The following is a 21,354-nucleotide window of genomic DNA, read 5'->3' as shown; positions in this document are numbered from 1 at the left end:
GCCACCTTGCGCTGAATGGTGAATTCTAGCAGGCAGTGGACCTTCCCCGATAGGACCCATTGGAAGGGTTAGAGACTGGGAGGCAGGGGCAGGGGCACCGTGCCCTGTCACACACCTCAATTAGCTCCGGATGTTAGCTACTCACCAGAGCTGTGAGCATGTACAGCCTCGTTGTCCTCCTGTTTTCCATCTAATGAGGAGAGAAAGGAGAGCAGACACCCCCTCAGACACAATATATTGAGTACAAGGCCCGGCGCAGAGCTCTCACAGTGGGCAGCTCCTTGGAAGGCAGCACCCCATGCATGTGCATATAAGCACGCATGCATGCATGTGCTCTTAAAGGCAGAGGGTCCTGGCTGGAGGGTCAGAACCATGCTGTATTTGGGGTCAGGAAGGAATCCCCCCCCCATCAGATTGGTATGGACGGGGGGTTGCCTTTCCCTGTAGTAAGTGCCATGGCCTCTCTATGGGATCTGTATATTAATAACCTTTTACAGCAGCAGGACACTGACAGTTGTTTCCCCCGTGACAGATTTGGGTGTGATGTCTGGTGTTGCATCAGGGTTGATGAGAGTTTCACAGTTTCATAGTTTCATGGTGCTTAGGGTTGGAAGGGACCTAAACTGATCATCAGGTCCGACCCCCTGCCCCAGGCAGGAACGAGTGCCAGGATCATATCATCCCAGCCAAATATCTACCCAGCCTCCTCTTGAAGACCCCCAAGGTAGGAGAGAGCATCACCTCCCGTAGGAGCCCATTCCAGAGCCTGGCAGCCCTAGTTGTTTGAAGAGGTTAGATGATGGATATGTCTGGGACAGTTTGGACAGGGCTGACGTTGCCTCAGGCAGGGGCTAGACTACATGTGAGCTCTGAAGGTCCCTTCCCACCTTTCTTTATACTTTTATGCACACGTTCACACAGGAAAACATGCTCAGCGCGCAGCCAGCCCACGCTCTGTACCCTGCCAGGGGGCGGCAAAACCAGACTTGGGAACCATCCCATGCAAGGCAATGGGGGGCAGTGGGCAGGGCTGGGGTGCCTGGGCTCCAGGTGCTCACTCACCCTGGCTGCAGTAGGTGTGATAATCCTCACAGCAGTTCTGGTACTTCTCACACTTGGTGTTGCAGTGGCAGGGGTCCCTCTTGTTGAACTGCTCATGGCAGCGTCTCTTGCAAGAGTCTGGAGCCGTGTACAAGCCTAGGGGGCAGGCAAAGCAGAGCTGGAGTTCAGACGGCCACAGCAGCAGCCCTGTGCGCCCCCAAATCTCCTGCCAGGTTCAACCCCTGATCCACTGGGACCTCCCCTGCCCTGTTCCATGGGCACCCAACATGAACAGTGCGTGCCCCCGGCAGCTGGTGGGGGCACAGCTACACTGGCGATGGTGGGAGCTCCCACAGACACTGCCAGCACTGTCAGAAGTGGGGGGAGGGGGTGGCTCGCTGCCAGCAGGGCAGATGCCCAGGGTGGGCCATTGGGTCAGAGATGCCTTGAGCAGCAGGCTGGACACCTCTGGACCCCAGGGCATAGCCCCCAAAGTGTCTGCAATCCAGCCTGGGCAGTGCAGGGGAACACCCCACTCTGGCACTGGGGCTGGGTGTCTCTCTGGCACCTGCCAGGCTGCACCCAGAAGTGTTGGCCTCTGTGCCAGGGGAGCTGTCAGGATGGTCCCAGGCCCCTCAAGGGGGCCTTTGAGGGCCTATTCCCTGGGTTCACCAAGTCCTCCAGGCTGGCCCTGGGCATGCCAATCCCCCTGCCCATCAGAGGGAGGTGAGGAGCCCCAGGCTGGGGCAGGTTGCAGGGCAGAACCAGCACAGCTGCCATAGATGCAAAGCCGTGGTGACCCCACACCCGACAGCTCCGAGCAGGACTCACCGGTGCTCTCATGCTCTGCATCCTCTTCGGCCTCTGCAGCTGCATAGAAGGAAAGAAAGAGCCGTGAGTGTGTGACCACCGCCACCTGCCTCTGACTGCGTGCCCAGCTGCTCACAGCTGCCTCAGGGCTAGCAAAAGATGCTCAAATATTAAACCCAAAGACTTAAACAGAGCAGCTCCTATGTCTGGCCAGCCACATGCGGCCAAGCCACATCGAAGCAGCTCCTCCTGGGTGTGTCAGCAAGGAATCAGCCTCCGGGCTGGAACTGGTTGTCCTAGTGGCTCCCAGGAGGCTCAATCCATCCAGATCCTGGCTCATTTGGTGCTCCCCAAAGAGGTGACCTGGTGGGGCACAGCCCTGGCCAGGACATATTAAAGCCCATCAAGATCTGGGGCCAGGCTGAGGGTTGGGGCTCAACTCCTAGCCAGCACTGGCAGAGAAGAACGATGCACCCATAGGACCCCAGAGCAATGTTCCTGGCTCTGACCCAATGCTCTGTGTTGATACCAGGGCTACACCAAGGTTAGACCCCTGGCTGGGCAGCACTGGCTGAACCTGCTGCTCTCCCCTCGTGTATGGCTTCTCTGTGGTTTTACTCTCTTTATCCAGGGAGACCCAGGTGGTTTTGCAAGGTCCCAGACCCCCAAACCGCTTCGTCCAAATGTTGGTAGCTCCGGTGCCTTGCAAACAGGAATAATGTGTGCCCTACCCTGTATGGCACCAAGGGGCAAATCCCCGTGTGATGCAGAAAAGTTAACAGCTGATGGTATCGGGAAGGGTGTCCCTCCCAGAGCATAGCCTTACGCAACTCCTTTCCTCACCACAGCCTTTGCAAGCAGCAGATACCAGGAACTGCCCAGGGCATGATGCTGAGTAACTGAGCCCTGGCTCCATGACAGCTTGGCTAACGTCCCTTCCCAGAGCCGCCTTCCCATGGCTGGGAGAAGACATGCACGTTTCTCATCGACCCCACTTTTGCAGGGGGTTGAAACTGCAGCTTTTGCCCAGTTCCCGGCATGCTTGGAAATCCAGGTCTTGTCTAGCACCGAAATTGTGCAGCAGTGAAGACCCTCTTCTTGACCCCAGCGTCAGCACTGGGAGACTGGCCAGGCTGGACAAAGCAGCAAAACCTCAGCGTGTCCCTTCCCAAGGTCTCCTGCCCCGTTCCACCATATCAGGGTGACAATCCACCGTTTGCTAGAGGCATTTTGCATGGGGGGCCAGGTGGGTCCTCTCTGTGTATCACCATTGTGGGGAGCCAAACCCCCACAATTTGGCAGGGAAAGCAACGCATGGCAAATGATTCGGACTGAGAGTCCAGATCTGCCGGATCAACACATAGCCCCTTGCTGCTGGGACCACAGACTGTCACCCAGAGCAGATAGACGGTGACATAGCTGCACATAGGTCATTCACAGGGGCTGCAAGGGCCTTAGGCCCTAGGAATTTGGACAAACAGGACATTAAGACAGGGGCCCTGGGCTGGACCTCTGCCAGGGGTCACTTCTGCAGGGACAGAAGGGACAGAAAGCTTCGGTCATTCAGTCAGGGAATAGAAGCAATATCACACAGAGCAAACCATCCCTACCTGGCAAATACCCAGACCACACCAGCGAGCTAACACCCACAGCAGATACAGCCAGCATGTGGATTTCATGAACTGACGTGTGCGGCCTTAAGACAATCCCACTTCAACCACCATATTTGACCACTCACAACACCCATGCCCCCATCCGAGACAGCTCCTTGAAATGCCAGTGCATATTACCTGTGAGAAATATGGTAAGAGCAATTTCTGGCTGGTTCTGGGCAAAAGTGTGTAAAATATGCATGGGCTCCAAGATGTGGTTAGAGCCCCGTCGGAGGGCAGTGCGTGTAGCTAGTAATGAGGGGCGCTTGTACGTGTTACGAGGAGGATTATTTAGGACTGAGCTGTGCCCGCATGGTCTGTGTTGAGCCAGGTTGTTACGTCTTTTGTGAGCAATAGATGCAACCACTTAATGTTGCTTTGTCATAGGATGTCGTCCGATGAGCAAGCAGGCAGTCACGGGGTGAACAGCAGTACTGAGCGAGGCACAGCAGCTGCATGCTGCTGTCTACTAGCCCTCGCTCCCTTTGCAAATGAGCCAGAGGGAAATTGGTTTGCAACACGTGCTCGATGGATGTGAAGCAGCAAAGGGGGCAGATCAGAGCCGCTGGGATCACGGCTGGGGCTGGTCCTGCTTTGAGCAGAGGGTTGGACTAGATGTGACCTCCTGAGGTCCCTTCAACCCTCATTTTCTGAGTCTATGTTCTGCAGAGGGGAGGAAAAAAGGCCAAATCGGGGCCAGACGCCCCATGTCAAGGGTGGTCAGCAGGGAGGTGACAACCCACACAGCACCGTTGGCCCCCGAGACATGCCCCACACATGGGAGAGAGGGATGCAGCCTCTGAAGCAGAACTACCTAGTCCTTAAATGCTGAAAGCTGCAAGGGAGAGAGGAACGGGGAGTGGGGGGGACCCGGCTCAGATCCGCTCACTCTCCCTTCCAGCCTCCGCTCTCTGCTGCCGGGTGACCCAGGAGACTGGGAGCACCGGACCTAGGGTCTGATCCAGTCTCTGGCAGGACTCATATTCCCATGAAGTCCCCTCCAGCCCTCACTGCCTCCCTCCCCCTTCAGCTGTGCTCCCCACCTGGAGCCAAGCACTTCTACTCACCGCTGGAGACCCAGCCGCAGGTGATGGCCACGACAGTGAGAAGGATCCAGGTCCTCATGGTCCCAGAGACACTGAAGTTCCCGAAGCTCTGGAAACTGCCGTGCCCTCGGCTTGCCCCAGTATATGTGAGCGCCTGCCCCACCCCAGGGGAGAGGCTGTGGGGAGGAGCAGTGTGGCACCTGCAGCCCTTGTAGCAACAACCCGGCTGGTCCGGGTAATTATCCTGCCTGGAAGATGATGAAGGCCAGTAATTCCTGTCACCACGCCCGGCCCTCTGCACCCGCCTCATTGCACTCTGTCCTGGAGGGGAGGAAGTTCTCCCAGGAGGTGCCAGGATCTGTGGGGCACCACTGCCTTGGTGAGAGGTTGGCATGCGCTGCCAGCAGGGCCCATCTGGGCTCGGGGCCTGCTGTGACGGGACTCTCTGGATGTCACTGAACTTTTCCGGGCCTCAGCTCCAGCTGAAACGGCAGAGGAAGGGGCTTTGCTTCCCCCCACCCTCTGCCGGTTGGACCCTGAGGTCTTCAGGCTACCCCTAGGCTCTCACTCAAGGCCTCTCCAGCAAAGCAAGCAGGACTAATGCATGACACAGCCCTCGGTCCACACCACGGCAGCTGAGAGTGCTCGAAGAACTGGCCGAGGCAACTGTCCAGCAAGCTGTGCCTGACTGTGGTCCACACGGGCCGTGCCCGTTCCAGAGCTGGCCAGCAAGATGCCAGTTGTGTCCGCTGGGTGTGCGTGCTTGTGCGTTTATGCGTGTGCATGTTTGTGTATGCATGTGCTTGTGCATTGTGTGTGTGCTTGTGTGTACACGTGTGCTTGTGCATGTGCGTGTGCGCATGGGTTTGTGTGCGTATTTATATGTGCATGTGTGCTTGCGTGTGTGTGCATGTGCAGGGGTTTGTGTGCATGTGTGCTTGTGCATGTGTGTGTGCTTGTGCATGTGTGCTTGTGCATGTGTGCGCATGCGCTTGCGTGTGCATGTGCACATATGTGAATGTGCCATGAATTGTGTAGTCAAGATCCTCACATTTGGGGGCGTTTGTAGAGCTTGCAGGAGTCAGCCTGCCCACGGTGCAGGGGACTGGCCTTCGCCGTCTGCCCTCACTGAGTCCCCCAAGGCCGAGAAGATGTGACTGCGCGGGTGGGAGACGTCGTGTGGTGTGGTACGAACCCTTGTCGTCTGCAAACTGTTACGAGGCAGCCCGCCTGCTCCCAGTACCTCCCAATCCTGGTGCCCAGCCTGTCTGGCATGGGCCTGGCACTGGGGAGTGTCCCCACCCAGCCCTCCAGCCCTCACCCCCATCCAGCTGTGCCACGGGCTCTTCACAGCCCCTCATACCCACGACGTGATTCAACAGGCCCCGCACAGAAATGCCAGCACCGTGCCAGCAGGGCCGCAGAGCCCGGTGGGTGGGCACACTCGCTCCCCCACCCCACACCAGGTCAGGGAGTGGCAGTGAGAGCAAGGGGCAGGGTTGTGTCTGGACCCTGCCCCCTACAAATGCTGCCACTGGTGAGGTTTTTGGGGCCCTAGTCCCACTCCTTCAGGGCCCGTGCTGCCCATCTGGTCTCCCTCCCATTCAGGGGGCACTGAGCAGACCCATCTTTCTCCCTCATCCTTGCCAGGGCCTGGTGCAGAGAGGCAAGGATGGGGCAGAAAGGCATGAGCATGGCAGCAACCTGGGGCGTGCTGCCATGCCCCGTCTCCCCAGGCATGAGCTGGCAGGGACATGACCCATACACCGAAACGCCAGCCAGACCCACAGCCAGCACAGCAGAATCTGACCCGTTCCCTGGGCCTTGCCCAACCACCCGGGCAGGATGGCTGAGCTGTGATTCAGCTCATCCCCAGGGCACCAGAGATGTGGGGAAATTAGGAGGTGCCCAGCTCCCCGCAACCCTGCAAGGCAGCCTCTGGCATGTTCGGGGAGACTGGGGCTGCACCCCTCGCCAGCAGGACCTAGGGGTGGGGTGCGGGATGGAGCTAGGCTTCATCTGGATGGCAGCAGAGATTGTGAGCCAGCTACCTGCCCTTCCCAGAGCCACCGCCTCCTGCACCACCACGGCACTGTGCTTTCCCTCGGGGGAGCAGCTGACTTCTGCTCCAAACTCAAGCGTGGTGCTCAGGGCACTTGACTGCGTCTCAACATCCTCCCAGCCCTAAGTCAGTGCCAGACGCGAGCTCACAGCAAGTGCCTGGCATTTCCAGGGCAGAAGGCTGCGCCCAGGTCGGCCTCGGCTGTGCCGGTGCTGGCGGATGGAGGCTCCAGGCCTGACGTATCCACCTGCAGCCGCTCGGGTACCTCCAGGGTCTGCCATGGGGGCAGAGGGAACCAGACCAGGTGCAGGGAGAGCAACAGCAAAGGGGGACACATATGGCTCATGGCAAAGCTCTGCACGGGCCTCCGCCAGCCCTGGCAAGGAAGGGAGTGCCAGGGCCCAGGCTTCATGCCCCGCGCCAGCTGCCCAAGGGTCATTTCTCCCAGGGGCCTCTCCGGGGGGTGTTGAGGCCGTGCCCCCCTGGGAAAGCCACCTCTCCCTGCCCACCACCCCTAGTCCCTGCCCCAAAGGGAGCCACATCCTGGAGCTGCCACATCGTGGTCATGAAGGACAACGCCCCGTCCTATACAAAAATACTTCTATTGCTTGCAGCACTCCCACTGGGGGCTGTGTCGCTGCTTGTCCAAACGGCCGCAGCCTTGCCCGCCCCTGTCTGTCCATGCCAGCAGCTTCCCTGGTTCGGGGCCCCGGGCCCTGGCATCCAGGTGCAGTCACCGTGCCAGGTTGGGCATGAGGTCTGTGGGCCAGTGTGGCTCCCCCCTGCCCCGGGGGCAGTCAGTGCTGTCCCCGTGCTGGAAAGCAGAGAAACACGTCGCCTTGAGATTGCCGTCTGGCCTTCCCACGCCACCCTGGGTCCCTCCAGCCGTCAGGACTCGAGGTCTCGAGACAGCCGCAGCAGCTCCTTCTGGTTGTCGATCACCCTCAGGTGCTGGAGGTAGACACTGGCGGAGGTCGGGCTCCGGATACTCAGTGACTGCTCAGAGCCTGCGGGGAACAGCCGGCGTCAGGAGGGGCCGAGTGCCTGGACCGGTAGCATAACAGGGAACAGGGGACATACCCCAAGGGAGCACTGTACTGCTGTGAGCTCCCTCAGGGCAGTGCCCCTATCAGCCACCGTCCCAAGGCAGGCAGGCTACGATGGACGGTCCCCAGCTAGGACGGGGCCGTCACAGGCTATTGCCTGTCCTCTCGTGGCCAGGAGCCGCCATAGCACCCGCTGCCAGTGTCTTCCTGGAGAGCCGCCTTCCAGCCTGCTGGAGCCAGGGGTACGAAGCTCTCAGGTGAGACTGGGTTTGCCTCGGACGTCCCTGGCACCGTGACTGTCTGGCCCGGGGGAGTGGGTTGTGGCTGGAACCGGCGACCCCTGGTCCTGCTTAGAGGCGCTGGGCACCTCTGCAATGGGGCACGCCCCTGCCAGCCAGGCCCGAACAAGGGGCAAAGGGCATAGATGCTCTCTGGGGGCAGCCAGAGAGGTCCAGGCTGGTTCAACTCCATTCAGCTTATGGGATGTGACCAAGGTCACCAGGCAAAGCAGTAGCAGAGCTGCCCAGCCCCCTGCTTGAGAGCCGCATGTGCATAGACCAGGGGAGTTATGGGGAGGGGGCACTGCCCAAAGCCGGGCAGGGATCCCAGTGGAGGGGTGGCTGGCACAGCTCCCCTGGCCTGGCCTGGCCTTACAGGTGGAGACACGCAGGGCCTTGGGGTCTTCCAGCCGGTGGGGGGAGCGACTCCGCAGCGGGGAGACGGGAGCTGCGTGGGGAGAGACAAGGGCATTAGGGTAGTCACAAGCTCCCCCCATCCAACACACCCCCCAGATGTCCCTGCCCCTTGCCCCGCTCTCCCAACTCCAAACCGGTGTTCACATCCACCCTGCCCGCCAGGGGCACCTGCCCATGTCTGCGCCTGCTAGAGCTGGAGCCAGACCTTGCACTGATGCTGTCCGGGACCCTGGTCACTGCAGACGTGCCCCTACCCTATGCCCCCTGCCCTGCAGAGCTCCCCCCTGGAGCCTGCCCTGCCCTGCTTGGAGCCCGGTGGCACTCACTGTGGACGTGGCTCCGGCAGCGATGCAGGATGCGTACGGCTTTGGCCATCATGCGCTGCAGGCAAAGCCCAGAGGTGACCCACTGACATTGTGGCAGCCCTCCAGCAGCCGGGGTGTGGGGGACAGAGCCACCTCGTCTAGCTAGCCTATGCACTCAAGCAAGGGGCAGCTGGGCACTGCCACAGGCATGTTGACCCCAGGGACACTCTTGGCACACTGGGACACCAGTTCCCCCCCTACCTCCCCCTGGCTAGGAGCCTGGGCTCTCAGCAGGAAGGGGCAAAGGCAGATAAGGGGCCGCACCAGGGCCCCCGTCCGCTCACCATCTTCTCGAAGTTGATGAGGTTCTCTGACAGCGTGCGGTTGCCCTCATGGATGAAGGTCAGGTCTGCAGGGGAGAAGGTCCAGACCCTGAAGACCCCTGCGCTTCCCTGCCCCGCTCAGCCTCTGCCCCCAGTCCCAGTCCCGACCCCATTTGATGCCGGCACCTTGCACCCAGCCCTGACTTCACTTGACCCCCTTTCCACATCAAGTTGATGTGACTCCCCGAGTCCAGCCCTGACAAAGAGCCTCGTGGCTTCTCAGGGGGATCGTGGCCCTAGCCTCCCTCCAGCCCTTGCAGCGGTACCTTTCAGGAGAAGGGGAAGGAAGGGGAGGATGGGGGCGCTCAGCTTGGCGACGGCCAGCCTGTAGACACGGTGGTTCCACGACGGGTCCTGGAAGGAGAAGGCAGGCTCCAGGCAGGGCCGGCCATGGCGCGCCCTGCACCCCGCTCACAGCCCCCGAGGGAGATAGGGGTGGCCCAAGGCGGGGAGCCCAGGTGGGATGTTGAGCTCGGGGGGGACCCGGGCAGGTGCAGCCAGGCAGCGGGGGCAGGTGGGGCCACCTGCGACCTTCGTGGGGAGTGGGGGGAGCCCAGCTCACCAGCATCTGCTCCAGCACGGCATGCAGCTTCCGGACCTTGTGGGGCAGCCTCTGCCGAGAGAAGGGGGACGAGCACATGTGGGTAGCATGAGGATCCCGGAGGGGCCAAGAGCCCGAATCCTGAAATCTCCCAGGGTTCAGAGTGCACTTGCTGCTCCCTACAGTGGATCCAGAGTCCAGCTGGGACCGGCATCTCCCTGCATGGCTCAAAGGCCGGCTCTGGATCACCCGGGGGGTGGGGACAGGCTGCTCTGGGGACTTTGAGTCCCCGGGGCAGGTAAAACTGACTTCGCTCTGCTCTCCGGAGCTCAGCACCGGGGTTTTCCCCAGGGCACAAAGCTGGCTCGTTACCCCTGAGGCTGGGGGTCTGGGTCTGGTGCTGCCCAGGGGCTGGGGCAGGCAGGGGCTCGGTACCTCCCAGGTCTTGGCCAGGCGGCTCACGGCCGTGTTGCTCAGCCCGAACATCACAGCGAAGAAGGAATTCAGGTTCTTCTGCTCCTTGAGGCTACAAGCAAAGACATGGAGGCTCAGGTCGGAGCCGGGCCCCGGGACAGCCACGCTGCCTGAGCCCTCGTGGCACCCGTCACTTACTGTGCCGCCAGCTTGATAAACTTGCGGAGGAGCTGGGCCCGCCGGGCCACGTCCCTGCACAGGCACAGCTCCGTGGACACCCAGTACTGCAGCTCATTGAAGCGCCGCATGACGCGCTCCAGGTTCGCTGTGGTGGCTCCGGGGAACTTCTGGGGTCCCAAGACATGGTAGAGCAGCTCCACCTGCAAGGCACAGATAGGTCATGGGGGTGGCAGGGTCCCCTCCTCCCCACCCCACCCCCCCATCTACAGCTGCCAGCGTCCACCCGTACCTGGTGGACGCTGCTGAAGAGAGTCCAGTCATGCTCCGTCAGCTGGCTGGCCAGGTCCTTGGAGCTGAGGAGCTCCAGGGTCTCCCAGGAGCTGGCAGTGGGCCCGAGCTGCTCGGGGTGAGGGGTCTGCATGGGATGGGGAAGGTCATCAAGCCCCAGACAGCCCCAGAAGCCCTGCCCAGCCTCACGGGGCGACAGGCTGGAGAGGGCAGGAGGCTTTTTCCACATCACCCCCTGATCTGGCCGCTCACAGCTCAAGGCTGCTGCGGGCACACATGGGAGGAGGAAGCTGGCATACCCTGGCACTCACCAGGCTGCCAAGCTCTTGGACGTTCACAACAAAGAGCCGCTCGTTGAGCCCCAGGGATGTGTACACGCCTATGGCATCCATCGGCAGCCCCACACGCTCTGCCAGAGAGAGGAGGGTTGCAGGGGGGTCCATCGGGGGGACACAGCCAGGGACATGGCTGGCCCAGAGCACAGGATGGTCCTCACTTGGGCCAAGGGTTGCAGATCAGGGGGCCAGGGGCTTGTGCCCAGTAACATGGCAGGCCGCCATGCGGAGGCTGGAGCTTCCAGCCCTCACAGCTAGGACACACGATTACGGGTCTCAGAGGCCAGACATAGAGGAGGAAAGGCTGAAAAGACTGGAGTTATTTATCCTGGAGAAGAGAAGCCTGAGGGTGGATTTGAAATCCCTGAAGGGCAGTGACAGAGAGGATGGAGACGGGTCCAGGGACTGGACTAGGAGCAATGGCTTGCAGCTGCAGGAGGGGAAACTGAGGCTGGAAGTGAGAAGGAGCTTTGCTGAAGAGCTTTCCAGGCTCCCCAGAAGAGCTGGGGAAGTTTCCAAGAGCAGGCTGGAGAGACACGTGGCTGGGATGGTTTGGTCAGGACTGACCTTGCCTTGAACTAGGGCTAGATGTGACCCCCTAGGGTCCCGTCCAGCCTGACTTTCCTATGATCAAGGGGTTCAGCCTACAAGCATGGGGGTTCTGGACATCTGGGACCCCTTTTGCAGAGAGGGGTGCAGGGCTCATCCTCCTTGGGGTCCCCTGCTCCAAGCTTCATCCCCTGCCCATGCCACTTACTCACCCCCGGCTGAGTTGACCTTCACCAGCATGGGGTCCCCATCCTGGCCGAGCCGGGGGGCCAGGGCCACGAGCACATCATGCACGGAGGCGTTCACGGGCAGCACCACAGTCAAGCAGGAGTGGTCCGGCCTGTAGATGTCGTAGGGCACTGAGGAGGGAAGGAGAGGCATGAGCAAGAGCCACTCACCCCTGGGGCCAGATGACTCAGGCCTGGAGGAAGGGGAAGGGGCCTCAGGGCCACGCAGGGAGTGGGATCGCACACACGTGGCGCTGTTACCTCTGTCCCCAGCCATGATGGCAGAGCTGCAGCCCAGTGTAGCCTCCTCGTGGCTGGCGAACCAATGCCCCGGGCTCCGCACCTGGGGTCCGGATGTCAGAGAGGCATCAAGCAGGGGGGCAGCAAAGACTTAGGCAGCACGCAAGCTCCCAGCCCCCAGCCAGCCTGTCCCAGACCCACGTGGCCACCCTGGACTTGGTCCAGGCCACTCGCTGTCCCAAGCTGAGAACAGGACATCTCAGGCAGTCCAGCCCCCCGCCCCCGGGGAGAGATGGCAGCCCTGCGCAGAGCTGTGCCCACCTTGATCTGCGGAGATGCGTTCCCACTGCCGTTCTCCAGCCTGGGCGGGGGACAGAGCAATACAACGTGAGAGACAGGGCAAGGGAAGTGAGTCCCCTCCTTTGCAGTGGGGTTTTTAGCTGGGAAGCCCCCTCCCATGCCAGGCAGGTGCAGCAATTGCCCCAGCAAGCCGGCAGCAGTGCTGGATATCCTCCCAGCCCCCCTCCAGCCCCAGGCTCCGGTCCCAAGGACATGCTGGATCTCGAAGCCAGGCAGCTTGCCCTGCAGTCCTCTGCTGGAAACCTAGCGGTGCCAGCTGTAGGAGCCGCTGCAAAGCATGACTGTGGTCCCAGGCGGAGGAGCCCAGGTGCGTGGAGACAGTCGTCCCCGGCTGCCCTGCCCGGGCCGGGCTCCCGGGTGGGGAGAGCGGGGCACCGGGACTCACACTCGATGCCTCCGCCGGTCCTGCAGCTGGTCCCAAAGCAGACCGCAGAGGCGGGGGTCCTGGCTCACGGCCTCCGAGAGGCTCTGTGGGGGGAAGGCTGTTGGTAACGAGGCTGCACTATCCCAGGGCGGGTGCTGGGCCCTTCCAGGCAGGTCTTCTGGGAGCACGGACCCCGCACAGCCCCTGCCCCGTACCTGCAGCAGGGCCCTGGCGCTGGGCTCGGCCTGGAGCAGACGCCCATACAACAGCCCCCACTGGCCGACCAGCCTCAGGATCTTCTGGCGCTTGCTGAGGGCATAGGTAGCCTTCTCCTGCTCTGAGCCCTCTGACGGCTCCGCCTGAAAGGTGGGCAAGTTAAGGCAGCCGCCGTGGGAGAAGGAGCCTGGGGTGACAGCGGCCATGGGGCTGGGGGGGCCTGGGAAGAGCCAGCCCTGCAGCAACATCCCCACCCCAGGGGGTCTCTCCAGTGTCAGGGCAAGGGGCTTCCCGGGGCCCTGCCTGCAGCGCAGCGTGCACAGCATCTGGCCCGGGGTGCATATTCCCATCCCCACCCCATGCAGGCAGGGTCCCTGCTCCCTCCCCAGCCCTAAAGACATAGCATGGGAAGGATATTGGTGGAGCAGAGCTCTGCAGAGCTGGGCCATGGGCATGAACAGGCTGTAGGTCAGCAGGAAATCCCCCAGCAGCGTATCTGGAAGAGACAAGCCCCCAGGTCAGGCAGCTGGGGCTGGGCTGTGCCAGGGGCTGCCCCCATCTCTGGGGTGCCCAGGATCTCTCTTGGGGGCTGGGGGTGGGGACTTCCCTCCGATGCAACCATGGTGCCCCCAAGCCACCCACCTCCCGCCAGCCCCACCAAGCCACCCAGCCCTTTGCACTTCCTCTAGGCCTCCAAAACCAGGGCTTGAGCTCTCTGGACAGGGCACAGGCTGGTCCCTGCTCCCCTGGCTTGTGACTTCCCTGCTCTCCTGCAGCTCGTGGCCCCCACGAGAGCATGTGTGTCTCCCCTCCACCGAGGGCAGCCTGATGCTCACCCATGGGGTCGCAGAAGGTGGCATCCAGCCTCATGGCCTCCAGCAGGTGCTCCAGGATCTTCTCCGGGGTCCCTGCCATCACCGAGTACCTGCGGGCAGAGCCCACGGTGGGTCAGCTGCAGGGGCCACGACTGCGCCAGGGGGCCTGAGGGCTGCCAGGCAGGGGCCCTACAACCACAGGATCAGGCCCAGGTGCCCTGGATGCAGGCGGAGGGGATGGGGACAGAAGCAGGGCACGGTGGGGGGCAGCTAACATTGGCTGGGCACCCCCATGGAGGGGCAGGACTTGGCCCAAGCTGGGGCAGGGGATGGAGGGGTGAGACGGGCAGCTGTACCTACTGTTCCCTGCAACTGCCACGTGGCCACCGAGGCCACTATTCTTCTCCAGCACCAGCACCACTTTCCCGTGCTCCTTCAGGCGAATGGTGTTGGCCTCCACATCCTGCGGAGACCTGACGTCAGCCTTGCCCAGGGCCTGTCCCCTTCTCGGCAGGGGACTGGACTGGCATCCCAGGGCTAGGGGCAGCCTGGCCAGGAGCCTGCTCCTGCAGTCCTGCCCTGGCCTGGGGTGTCTAGGGGGTGGAGTGGGGAACAGCAGGGCAGGGCAAAGGCCAAAGCAAGGCTACCTTGACAGCTTGGAAGCAGAGGGTAAAATGGACCCCAGGCCCCACAGTCACAGATTGGGGGGTGTGGGATGGGGGCAATATCTCCCAGCACCTGCCAGAAGCCAGAAGCAGCCCATGGCTGCATGGAGGATGCACCAGAACAGGGGGCAGGTCCTTGGCCCCAAGGCCAGGAGCATTGCCCCATTTGTGCCCGTACTCCCAGGGACAAGAGATGCCTTCCCCGAGCAGAGTCCATGATGCAGGGAGCATCCCCTGCCCACAGCATCCCTGGACCCCAGGCCCGTGGGTTGTGTGGCTCCGGTGATGGGAACTGGCACCCCCTGCTCCCTGTAGAAGCCACAGCCCCATGCCCCATGCCCCATGCCTGTCTGGCGGAGGCAGGAGCTGGACGGGGGCAATACGGGGGGCTCCAGGGGGTCTAGCCCACCTTGAGGATGCGGTTGAAGTCGTGCTTGTCCACGCGCAGGAAGTGGCAGTTGTCCTCACGCAGGATGATGGTGGCAGCTCGGGGCGCGTCGTTCACCAGTGCCAGCTGCCCGAAGTCATCGCCCTCATGTAGTGTGGTCACCAGGCCCTGGAGCAGCGGCAGGCTGAGACCTAGGCACCCCTCCCACCCCTGCACTCCACCCGGTGCCCAGGGGAGCATAGGACCAAAGCACCTCTCCTCCATCACCGGGCTGTGACCCTATACCGCCACGCAGGGACAGTGCTCCAGGCCCCTTTGGCTGTGCCGTCAGCCCCCCTGGGCTGGCATGCCAGTCCCACCCCAGCTGTCCAGGATGGAGGGCTAGATGGGCCAACAGGGGCTCTGCAATGGGCCTCCAGGGTTAGGGCAGCCCCCTGTACCTTGCCATGGGTGACGACGTTCACGGAGCCCTTCCAGAGGATGTACCAGGAGGTGCCTTTGTCCCCCTGGCTGAACACTGCAGGGGAAAACAAGAGCCACGGGGCTGAGAGCAGGGCCGCAGGCACTGGCTGGGAGCTGCGGGGTAGAAGCTCTGCCCTGCCCACCCCTGGGCCACCCTGTGCAGCCCAGCCACTCCTGCACGCCTTGCCCTGCCCAGGCTCCAGCCAGCCCTGCAAGGGCCACGTGGCATTGAGATACTCACGCACGGTGCCCGCCCGGGCGTGCGACTCGAACAGCACCACAGATGCCAGTTCCCGTTTCACCTGCAGAGAGAGGGGCCTGTTAGCTCCAGCGAGCGTGCGGGCTAGACTGGGGGGCATGGGGTGGGAGAAAGGAGACAGCAGGACCAGGCAAACCCCCCAGGGCATGGGGAGGGGGAAGGCACTGTGATTGTCTGAGGCCTGCCCAGGGTGGAGGGGCAGCAGGGCACGTTGCGGGGAAGCCAGCACTCACCGAGCTGGACAGATAAGCCACAGCCTTGATGTGCAGCAGCTCTTCAAATATCAACTCCAGCTCATCCTCCGTGCGCTGTACGGGGCTGGGGAGAGGACAGGGGAGGGGGTGACCTGCTGGCCCAGCCAGGGGCATGCAAAGATGGGCAAGGGCTGCCCCACCCAGGAGGAAAAGCCTGTAGGCTGGATGGCAGAGGCTCTCAGTGCCCCTCCACGAGTCAGTGCCTTCAAGGCACTGGAGAGCCTGGCAGCGTGTAGGAGGAGGCAGCCAAACCCCAGGCCAGAGCCCTGGGAGAACACCTGACCTCTCCGGTGCACTCGGATGAGGCCCCAGAGCTGGGGGCTGCCCCCTGAAACCCAACTGTATCTCCCAGCCCAGGCCCAACTGAGGCTGTGACAAGGTCAAGGGGAGGGTTGCACACACGGGGGTGGCATGTCACACTCACGGCTTTTGCAGAGCCATGGTAAGCAGCGCGTTGGGGCCCAGCTGGGCCAGGAAGGCAAGTGCCTCCAGCAGTTCCTCGGGGTCCCTGATGCCAGCACCGGGCTCTGGACTCAGGTCCAGCTCGGCAAAGCGGTAGAACTGGGTGTCCTTGTCCTGGAAATGCCACTCCTGCTTCACTGGGGAAAGAGCAGTGTGAGCCCCCAGCTGCACCGGCATGAAGGCCCCCGCCCCTGTGAGGCTGGGTGCACAAGCAACAGTGCTGGTGCAAGGCATGGTGGGTGTGCAAGACAGAATCAAAACACCCCTGTGAGTGACTTAAAGAAGCAGGGAGAGCATGTGAAGGACTCCATGGGTGCAGCATAGCACACATTTGAGAGGCTCCCCCCTGTGCAAGGCATGCCACACTTGCAAGACATGGCACACGTGCAAGGCGCACATATGCAAGAGTCTCCATTTGCACAAGCTGTAGGGCGAGCAGCCTGCAAGACACAGCAGGCAGGGATGGGGAGGAGATGCCATGTGGGCTGGTTGGAGCAGAGGCTGCGCACACGCTTGTGCGAGCCAGCATGCAATTGCTCCCGGTGCCCATCACATGTGCTGCCCAAGCCTTGTCCCAGCGCAGGGTACTGGGAGCCAGGTCAGGGCTGCCCTCCCGCCACCTTCTCACCATGCGTCAGGACCCCTCCGTCCACCAGCACCTGGCAGACCCCGATCGCCTGGCTCCGCGTCTGCATGGAGAAGCCGGGGCGGAGCAGCCAGTCCACCAGCTCCTTCCCAGAGCAGCACTGCCTGCGGGAGGGGATGATGGGGAGAAGGGGGCCTCAGGTCTGGGGAGCCCAGGGCAGGGCTGGCAGAGAAACGAGGGGCACCAGAAGGCCCTCTCGGCCTTCTCTGGGTCTCATGCATGGGCATTAACCAGCTCCACACACCCATCACCCTGCCCCTGTGTCTGGGCTCGCCCCCCAGCTCTGCCCCAGCCCCACGCCCTCCCGGGACCCCACCTGTGATGCCGGAGGTGGTGCTTGTGGTCGCGGATGAGGTTGGGGCAGGTGCTGAGCAGACAGCCGTACAGGACCCGCCCAGCTCGCCGCACCCTGTCCGAGGAAGCCTGGGGGTGACAAGCAGTGGCAGTAACCATGCCAAGGCAGAAAGACTGGGAAACAGGTCAGATAGACCTGCATATGCAGCCCACACTCACCCGCGGGCTGGGAAGTAGGAGCCCATGCCCTGGGGGCTCCCACCTTGGTGAACTCACCTGTGTCAGGCTGTGGCCATAATCCAGGGATGCTTCGCTATCGGGAAGGGGGGTCTGGAAAGAGCAGCACAGAAGGTCTTTGTTAGCGGCCTGCCCAGCCCAGGCCCGGTTCACAGGAGCCCCCAGCCCTACCCCGGTGGGTGTGAGCTGCTGGGACTCCCCTGTGGCCTGTGTCTCAGTGGCCCTTTCACACCCCTTTCCACAGCCCCTCTTGCACTGCTCTGGCCAACAAACCAGCCTGCAGCTCCTCCAGGTATCTGAAGCCCCAGGCTGGGGTGGAAGATACTTGCCGGCAGCAGGGCCACATATGGGTTTCGGATGATCCAAATCGATTTGGACCTGATCTGGATGATTTTACATGGGGGACACAAAATTTTCCTTAACCCCCCACGTCCCCAACCCCTCCCTAAAACATGCATGGGACCTGCAACATGCTCATAAGAAGATAAGAGCTGCCATGGACTGGATCAGACCCTAGGTCCATCGTGCCCCTTCTCCTGTGTCACACGGGGGCAAAGAGCAGAGGCTGGCAAGGAGAGCGACTGGGCCTGACCAGGGCTTTTCCCTGCTCCTCTCTCTCTTGCAGCCTTCAGCACTGAAAGTCCAGGACACTCTGATGCAAATGCCATGCCCATCACTACCGTGCCCAATAGCTCCCGATGCCCCCTTCCTCCAGGCCTGTGTCTGATCCCTTTGTGAATCGGGCTACGCTCTCAGCTCCTACAGCATCTGGTGGCCACCAGTCCCAGCCTTTCATGCCGTACTGGGGGAGAAAGAACTTCCTTGCGGTCATTTAAAATGACAACCTGCTCATTTCATGCAGTGACCCTTCATTCTTGTCTGGAGAGAGACAGTCAAGAATAAATCCCGACAGACTTGGTCTTCACCCTTCAGTATTTTGGCAAAACTCTTCTCATGTCTCCCTTCAAGCGTCTCTTTTCTACAGACCAGGCCTGGCCTTGTTAGACTCTCCTCATATGGAAACCCCCATGTATTGCTTATCATCCTTGATGCCCTTTTTGGTCCCTTCTCTGGTTCTTCTACACCCTCCTGGAGGAGCAGGGACCAGAACTGGAAGCAGGATTCAAGGTGTGGATGCACTGGGGGTGTATAAGGGGCATCACGATACTTTCAGCAGTGTTCATCATACCCTTCTTTATAACCCCTTCTCATGGTTGCCTTTTTGAAGGTGGCTGAGCATGGAGCTGATGGTTTTAGAGCACTGTCCACAACTCCCAGATCTCTTTCATGGGTGGTGACAGCTTACCCACCATAGTGTAGGGAGGGTCCAGGTTATTTTCGGGCTCAGCATTCCCCGCATACACCGGCAAGGTGTTCCTGGCCAGGGCTGGGTGAGTATGTTTGGTGACTCTGAGATGCACTGCAGAGGGTGGTTGCAGCCACCCTGAGACACTGCCTGAGGGTGCTGAGCTGCAAATAGCTGCGGGTGCAACATGTTCAGCCTGGGAGGTAGCAGTTGAAGCAAGGTGGGCAGCCTGGAGCCAGGGCTGGGGGGGCAGGGCACTGCACAAATATGAGGGTCTGGGGGACACGGTCCCTCTGCAAGGGTCCAGGGACCCAGAGCCAAGACTGGGGGCTGGGCACTGCACAAATACTAGGGAACAGGGGCCCTGTTCCTCTGCAAGGTACCAGCCATGGAGTAGATGGAGAGCACAAACCCTGTCAGGGTGACACCAAAGGGCTAATGCCTTATCTTAGGCTATGGATGTGTAGAAACTGCTTCTAGGCCTGGGGAAGGGATAGTGCAGGGATAAGCACCATTGCTGGGGAAAGGGGACCCACTTAGAGGCACAGCCCCTGCCAGGGGTACCAGCCAGGCCCAGGCCCAGGCCCAGGCCCAAGCTGCTGCGGGAGATGGCTTCTGTGACTTGACGTTCTCCAGAGTTTTACCGTGAATCTGAATTACCGGAGGTGGGGACTATTCATTAAGAGCTTGTTGATGGGGGATTTTAGTTTTTGGATGGTTGAGCATTGGTCCCATTTTCTTGCATGCCTCAATAAAGGCATCAGTGGTCCCATAACTCGGAGGCCGCCTCTCGCAGAAGAACGTCGGCGACAAAGAGATCCAACATTGCCTCAAATGTGCAAGCGCAGCCTTTGGACACCTGCGGAAATGGGCGTTGGAAGACCGCAACGTCAGCTCCGAAACCAAGCTTGTGGTTTATTGAGCAGTCGCGATCTTCACCTTTTTGTACAGAGCTGGGATGTGGACAACGTACAGGAGATATGTCAAGTCACTGGAGAAGTGCCATCAGTGCTGCCCGTAGAAGATGCTTTGAATCCAGTGGGAAAACAAATGCACCAACATTAGCATCCTTTTGGAAGCAAACTCCACGAGCATCGAGGCGTTGATCATCCGATATCAACTTCGCTGGGCTGGCCATGTCATCTGGATGTCTGACTCCAGTCTCCCAAAGCAAGCTGTATTCTCCCATCTTGGTGAAGGCACGTGGTCAAGAGGAGGGCAGAGAAAGCACCTCAAGGCCAACTTGAAAAAATGCAATATTGACATCAACTCATAGGAGAGCATCACCCAGGACTGCCCCAAAGGGAGGAAGTTTGCTTCAGGGACCTCAGTACTTTGAAACCTGGCAATGACAACAGGAGATGGAAAAGCAGGGGCAGCGTGTCACAGACTGAACCTATAACCCAGAGCCACCCACCCCACATGGAAACATGCAGCAGTCTCTTGATCCCAGAACAGCCTCATCAGTCATCTTCAGACCCACAGATAGGACAGTCATGGAAGACAATCAGCCTTGACTGCAAGGGATTGCACTGATACAGGATGAGGACTGACTGGCTAAGCAGCAGTTTTGCAGAAAAGGACCTGGGGGTGACAGTGGACAATCAACTGAATATGAGCCAGCAGTGTGCCCTTGTTGCCAAGAAGGCTAAGAGCATCCTGGGCTGCACTGGTAGGTATGTTGCCAGCAGATCAAGGGCAGTGATTATTCGCTTCTATTAGGCACTGGTGAGGCCACATCTGGAGTCCTGGACCCAGTTGTAGGTCCCCCCACTACAAAAAGGATGTGGACACATTGGAGAGAATCCAGTGGAGGGCAAGGAAAATGGTTCAGGAGCTGGGGCACAGGACTTGTGAGGGGAGGCAGAAGGAACCAGGCGTATTTAGTCTGCAGAAGAGAAGACTGAGGAGGGATTTGATAGCAGCCTTCATCTGCCTGCAGGGAGGTTGCAAAGAGGATGGAGCTGGGCTGTTCTCAGTGGTGGCAGATGACACGAGGAACAGTGATCTCAAGTTGCAGCAAGGGAAGTTGAGGTTGGATATTAGGAAAAACTTTCTCGCTAGGAGGGTAGCAAAGCACTGGAACAGGCTCCCCAGAGAGGTGGTGGCATCTCCATCCTTGGAGGATTTGAAGACCGGGGGAGACAAAGCCAAGTCTGGGATGATCTATTTGAGGCTGGTCCTGCTTGCAGCAGGGGGTTGGACTCGATGTGACCTCCTGAGCTCCCTCCCAACCCTCCTGTTCTCTGATTCTGCGATTGCCGAAGAAGACTGCCAAGGCCTGGTGGACTTCACAACATTTGCACCCGGTACCTGGGAGCAGACAGACCCATAGCAATGCTGGGTGCTCAGAGCAGGCTGCTACTGCAGCACTGTACCACGAGGTGGCAGGGGAGCAGGGAACAGCACCGGGCGCCTGGCCCACTGGGACCTGAACTGGCAGAGATATAACCCAGCAGTTATATGTTTCGGGGCCAGGCAATGCCACTGCTGGTCAAAGGGCTGTGATGTTTCTCTGCTGTGGTTCTTCACACTGATGCTGGCAGCTGGGGATAAGGCTGGGAGGAGTGAAGAAGAGGAGCACAGGTGCCAGAGAGATGCTGCAGCCCCGAGTCTGACACCCAGCACTGCCCGGGGGTCCTGGCAGGGGACCCATCCCATCAGGGCACTTGGAAACCATTCCTGCACCCACCAAGGTGCAGTGCAGGCGGCCCCAGGCATTGGGCTCCTTACTGGGGAACTTCACCTGGGGAGATTTAGTTCAGTTCAGCAAGCACTGAGTGGTTCAGAGGTCTGGCTCCCTCCTGCTCTT

At 60.7% G+C, this 21,354-nt stretch overlaps 2 protein-coding genes across 2 annotated transcripts; both read right to left on the bottom strand.

The window, feature by feature from the left end:
• Positions 1-96: 96 nt before the first annotated feature.
• ENDOU (endonuclease, poly(U) specific) lies at positions 97-5,315 on the bottom strand. The gene is made up of 4 exons (XM_019511339.1): positions 4,571-5,315; positions 1,873-1,911; positions 1,063-1,197; positions 97-190 (listed from the first exon to the last, which is right to left on the bottom strand). The coding sequence occupies exons 1-4, from the start codon at positions 4,941-4,943 to the stop codon at positions 138-140; spliced, it is 600 nt and encodes a 199-aa protein (XP_019366884.1). The 5' UTR covers positions 4,944-5,315; the 3' UTR covers positions 97-137.
• Positions 5,316-7,194: 1,879 nt separating this feature from the next.
• On the bottom strand, positions 7,195-18,549 carry RAPGEF3 (Rap guanine nucleotide exchange factor 3). Its single transcript, XM_019511032.1, has 27 exons — positions 18,543-18,549; positions 17,276-17,619; positions 17,022-17,128; positions 16,688-16,809; positions 16,022-16,196; positions 15,577-15,661; positions 15,326-15,386; positions 15,063-15,139; positions 14,644-14,790; positions 13,926-14,032; positions 13,591-13,679; positions 13,172-13,250; positions 12,754-12,904; positions 12,560-12,642; positions 12,136-12,175; positions 11,836-11,917; positions 11,560-11,706; positions 10,775-10,872; positions 10,465-10,590; positions 10,194-10,375; positions 10,017-10,107; positions 9,603-9,653; positions 9,307-9,394; positions 9,002-9,066; positions 8,679-8,733; positions 8,312-8,383; positions 7,195-7,618 (listed from the first exon to the last, which is right to left on the bottom strand). Exons 1-27 carry the CDS (start codon positions 18,547-18,549, stop codon positions 7,500-7,502), a joined length of 2,850 nt encoding a protein of 949 aa, XP_019366577.1. The 3' UTR covers positions 7,195-7,499.
• Positions 18,550-21,354: the final 2,805 nt, after the last annotated feature.

This window comes from Gavialis gangeticus, unplaced genomic scaffold (genome assembly GCF_001723915.1).
Source record: "Gavialis gangeticus isolate Ggan-Ray unplaced genomic scaffold, GavGan_comp1, whole genome shotgun sequence".
NCBI lineage: Eukaryota > Metazoa > Chordata > Crocodylia > Gavialidae > Gavialis > Gavialis gangeticus.
Note: the sequence above shows the minus strand (reverse complement) of the source record. Positions and strands in the feature narration are given on the sequence as shown.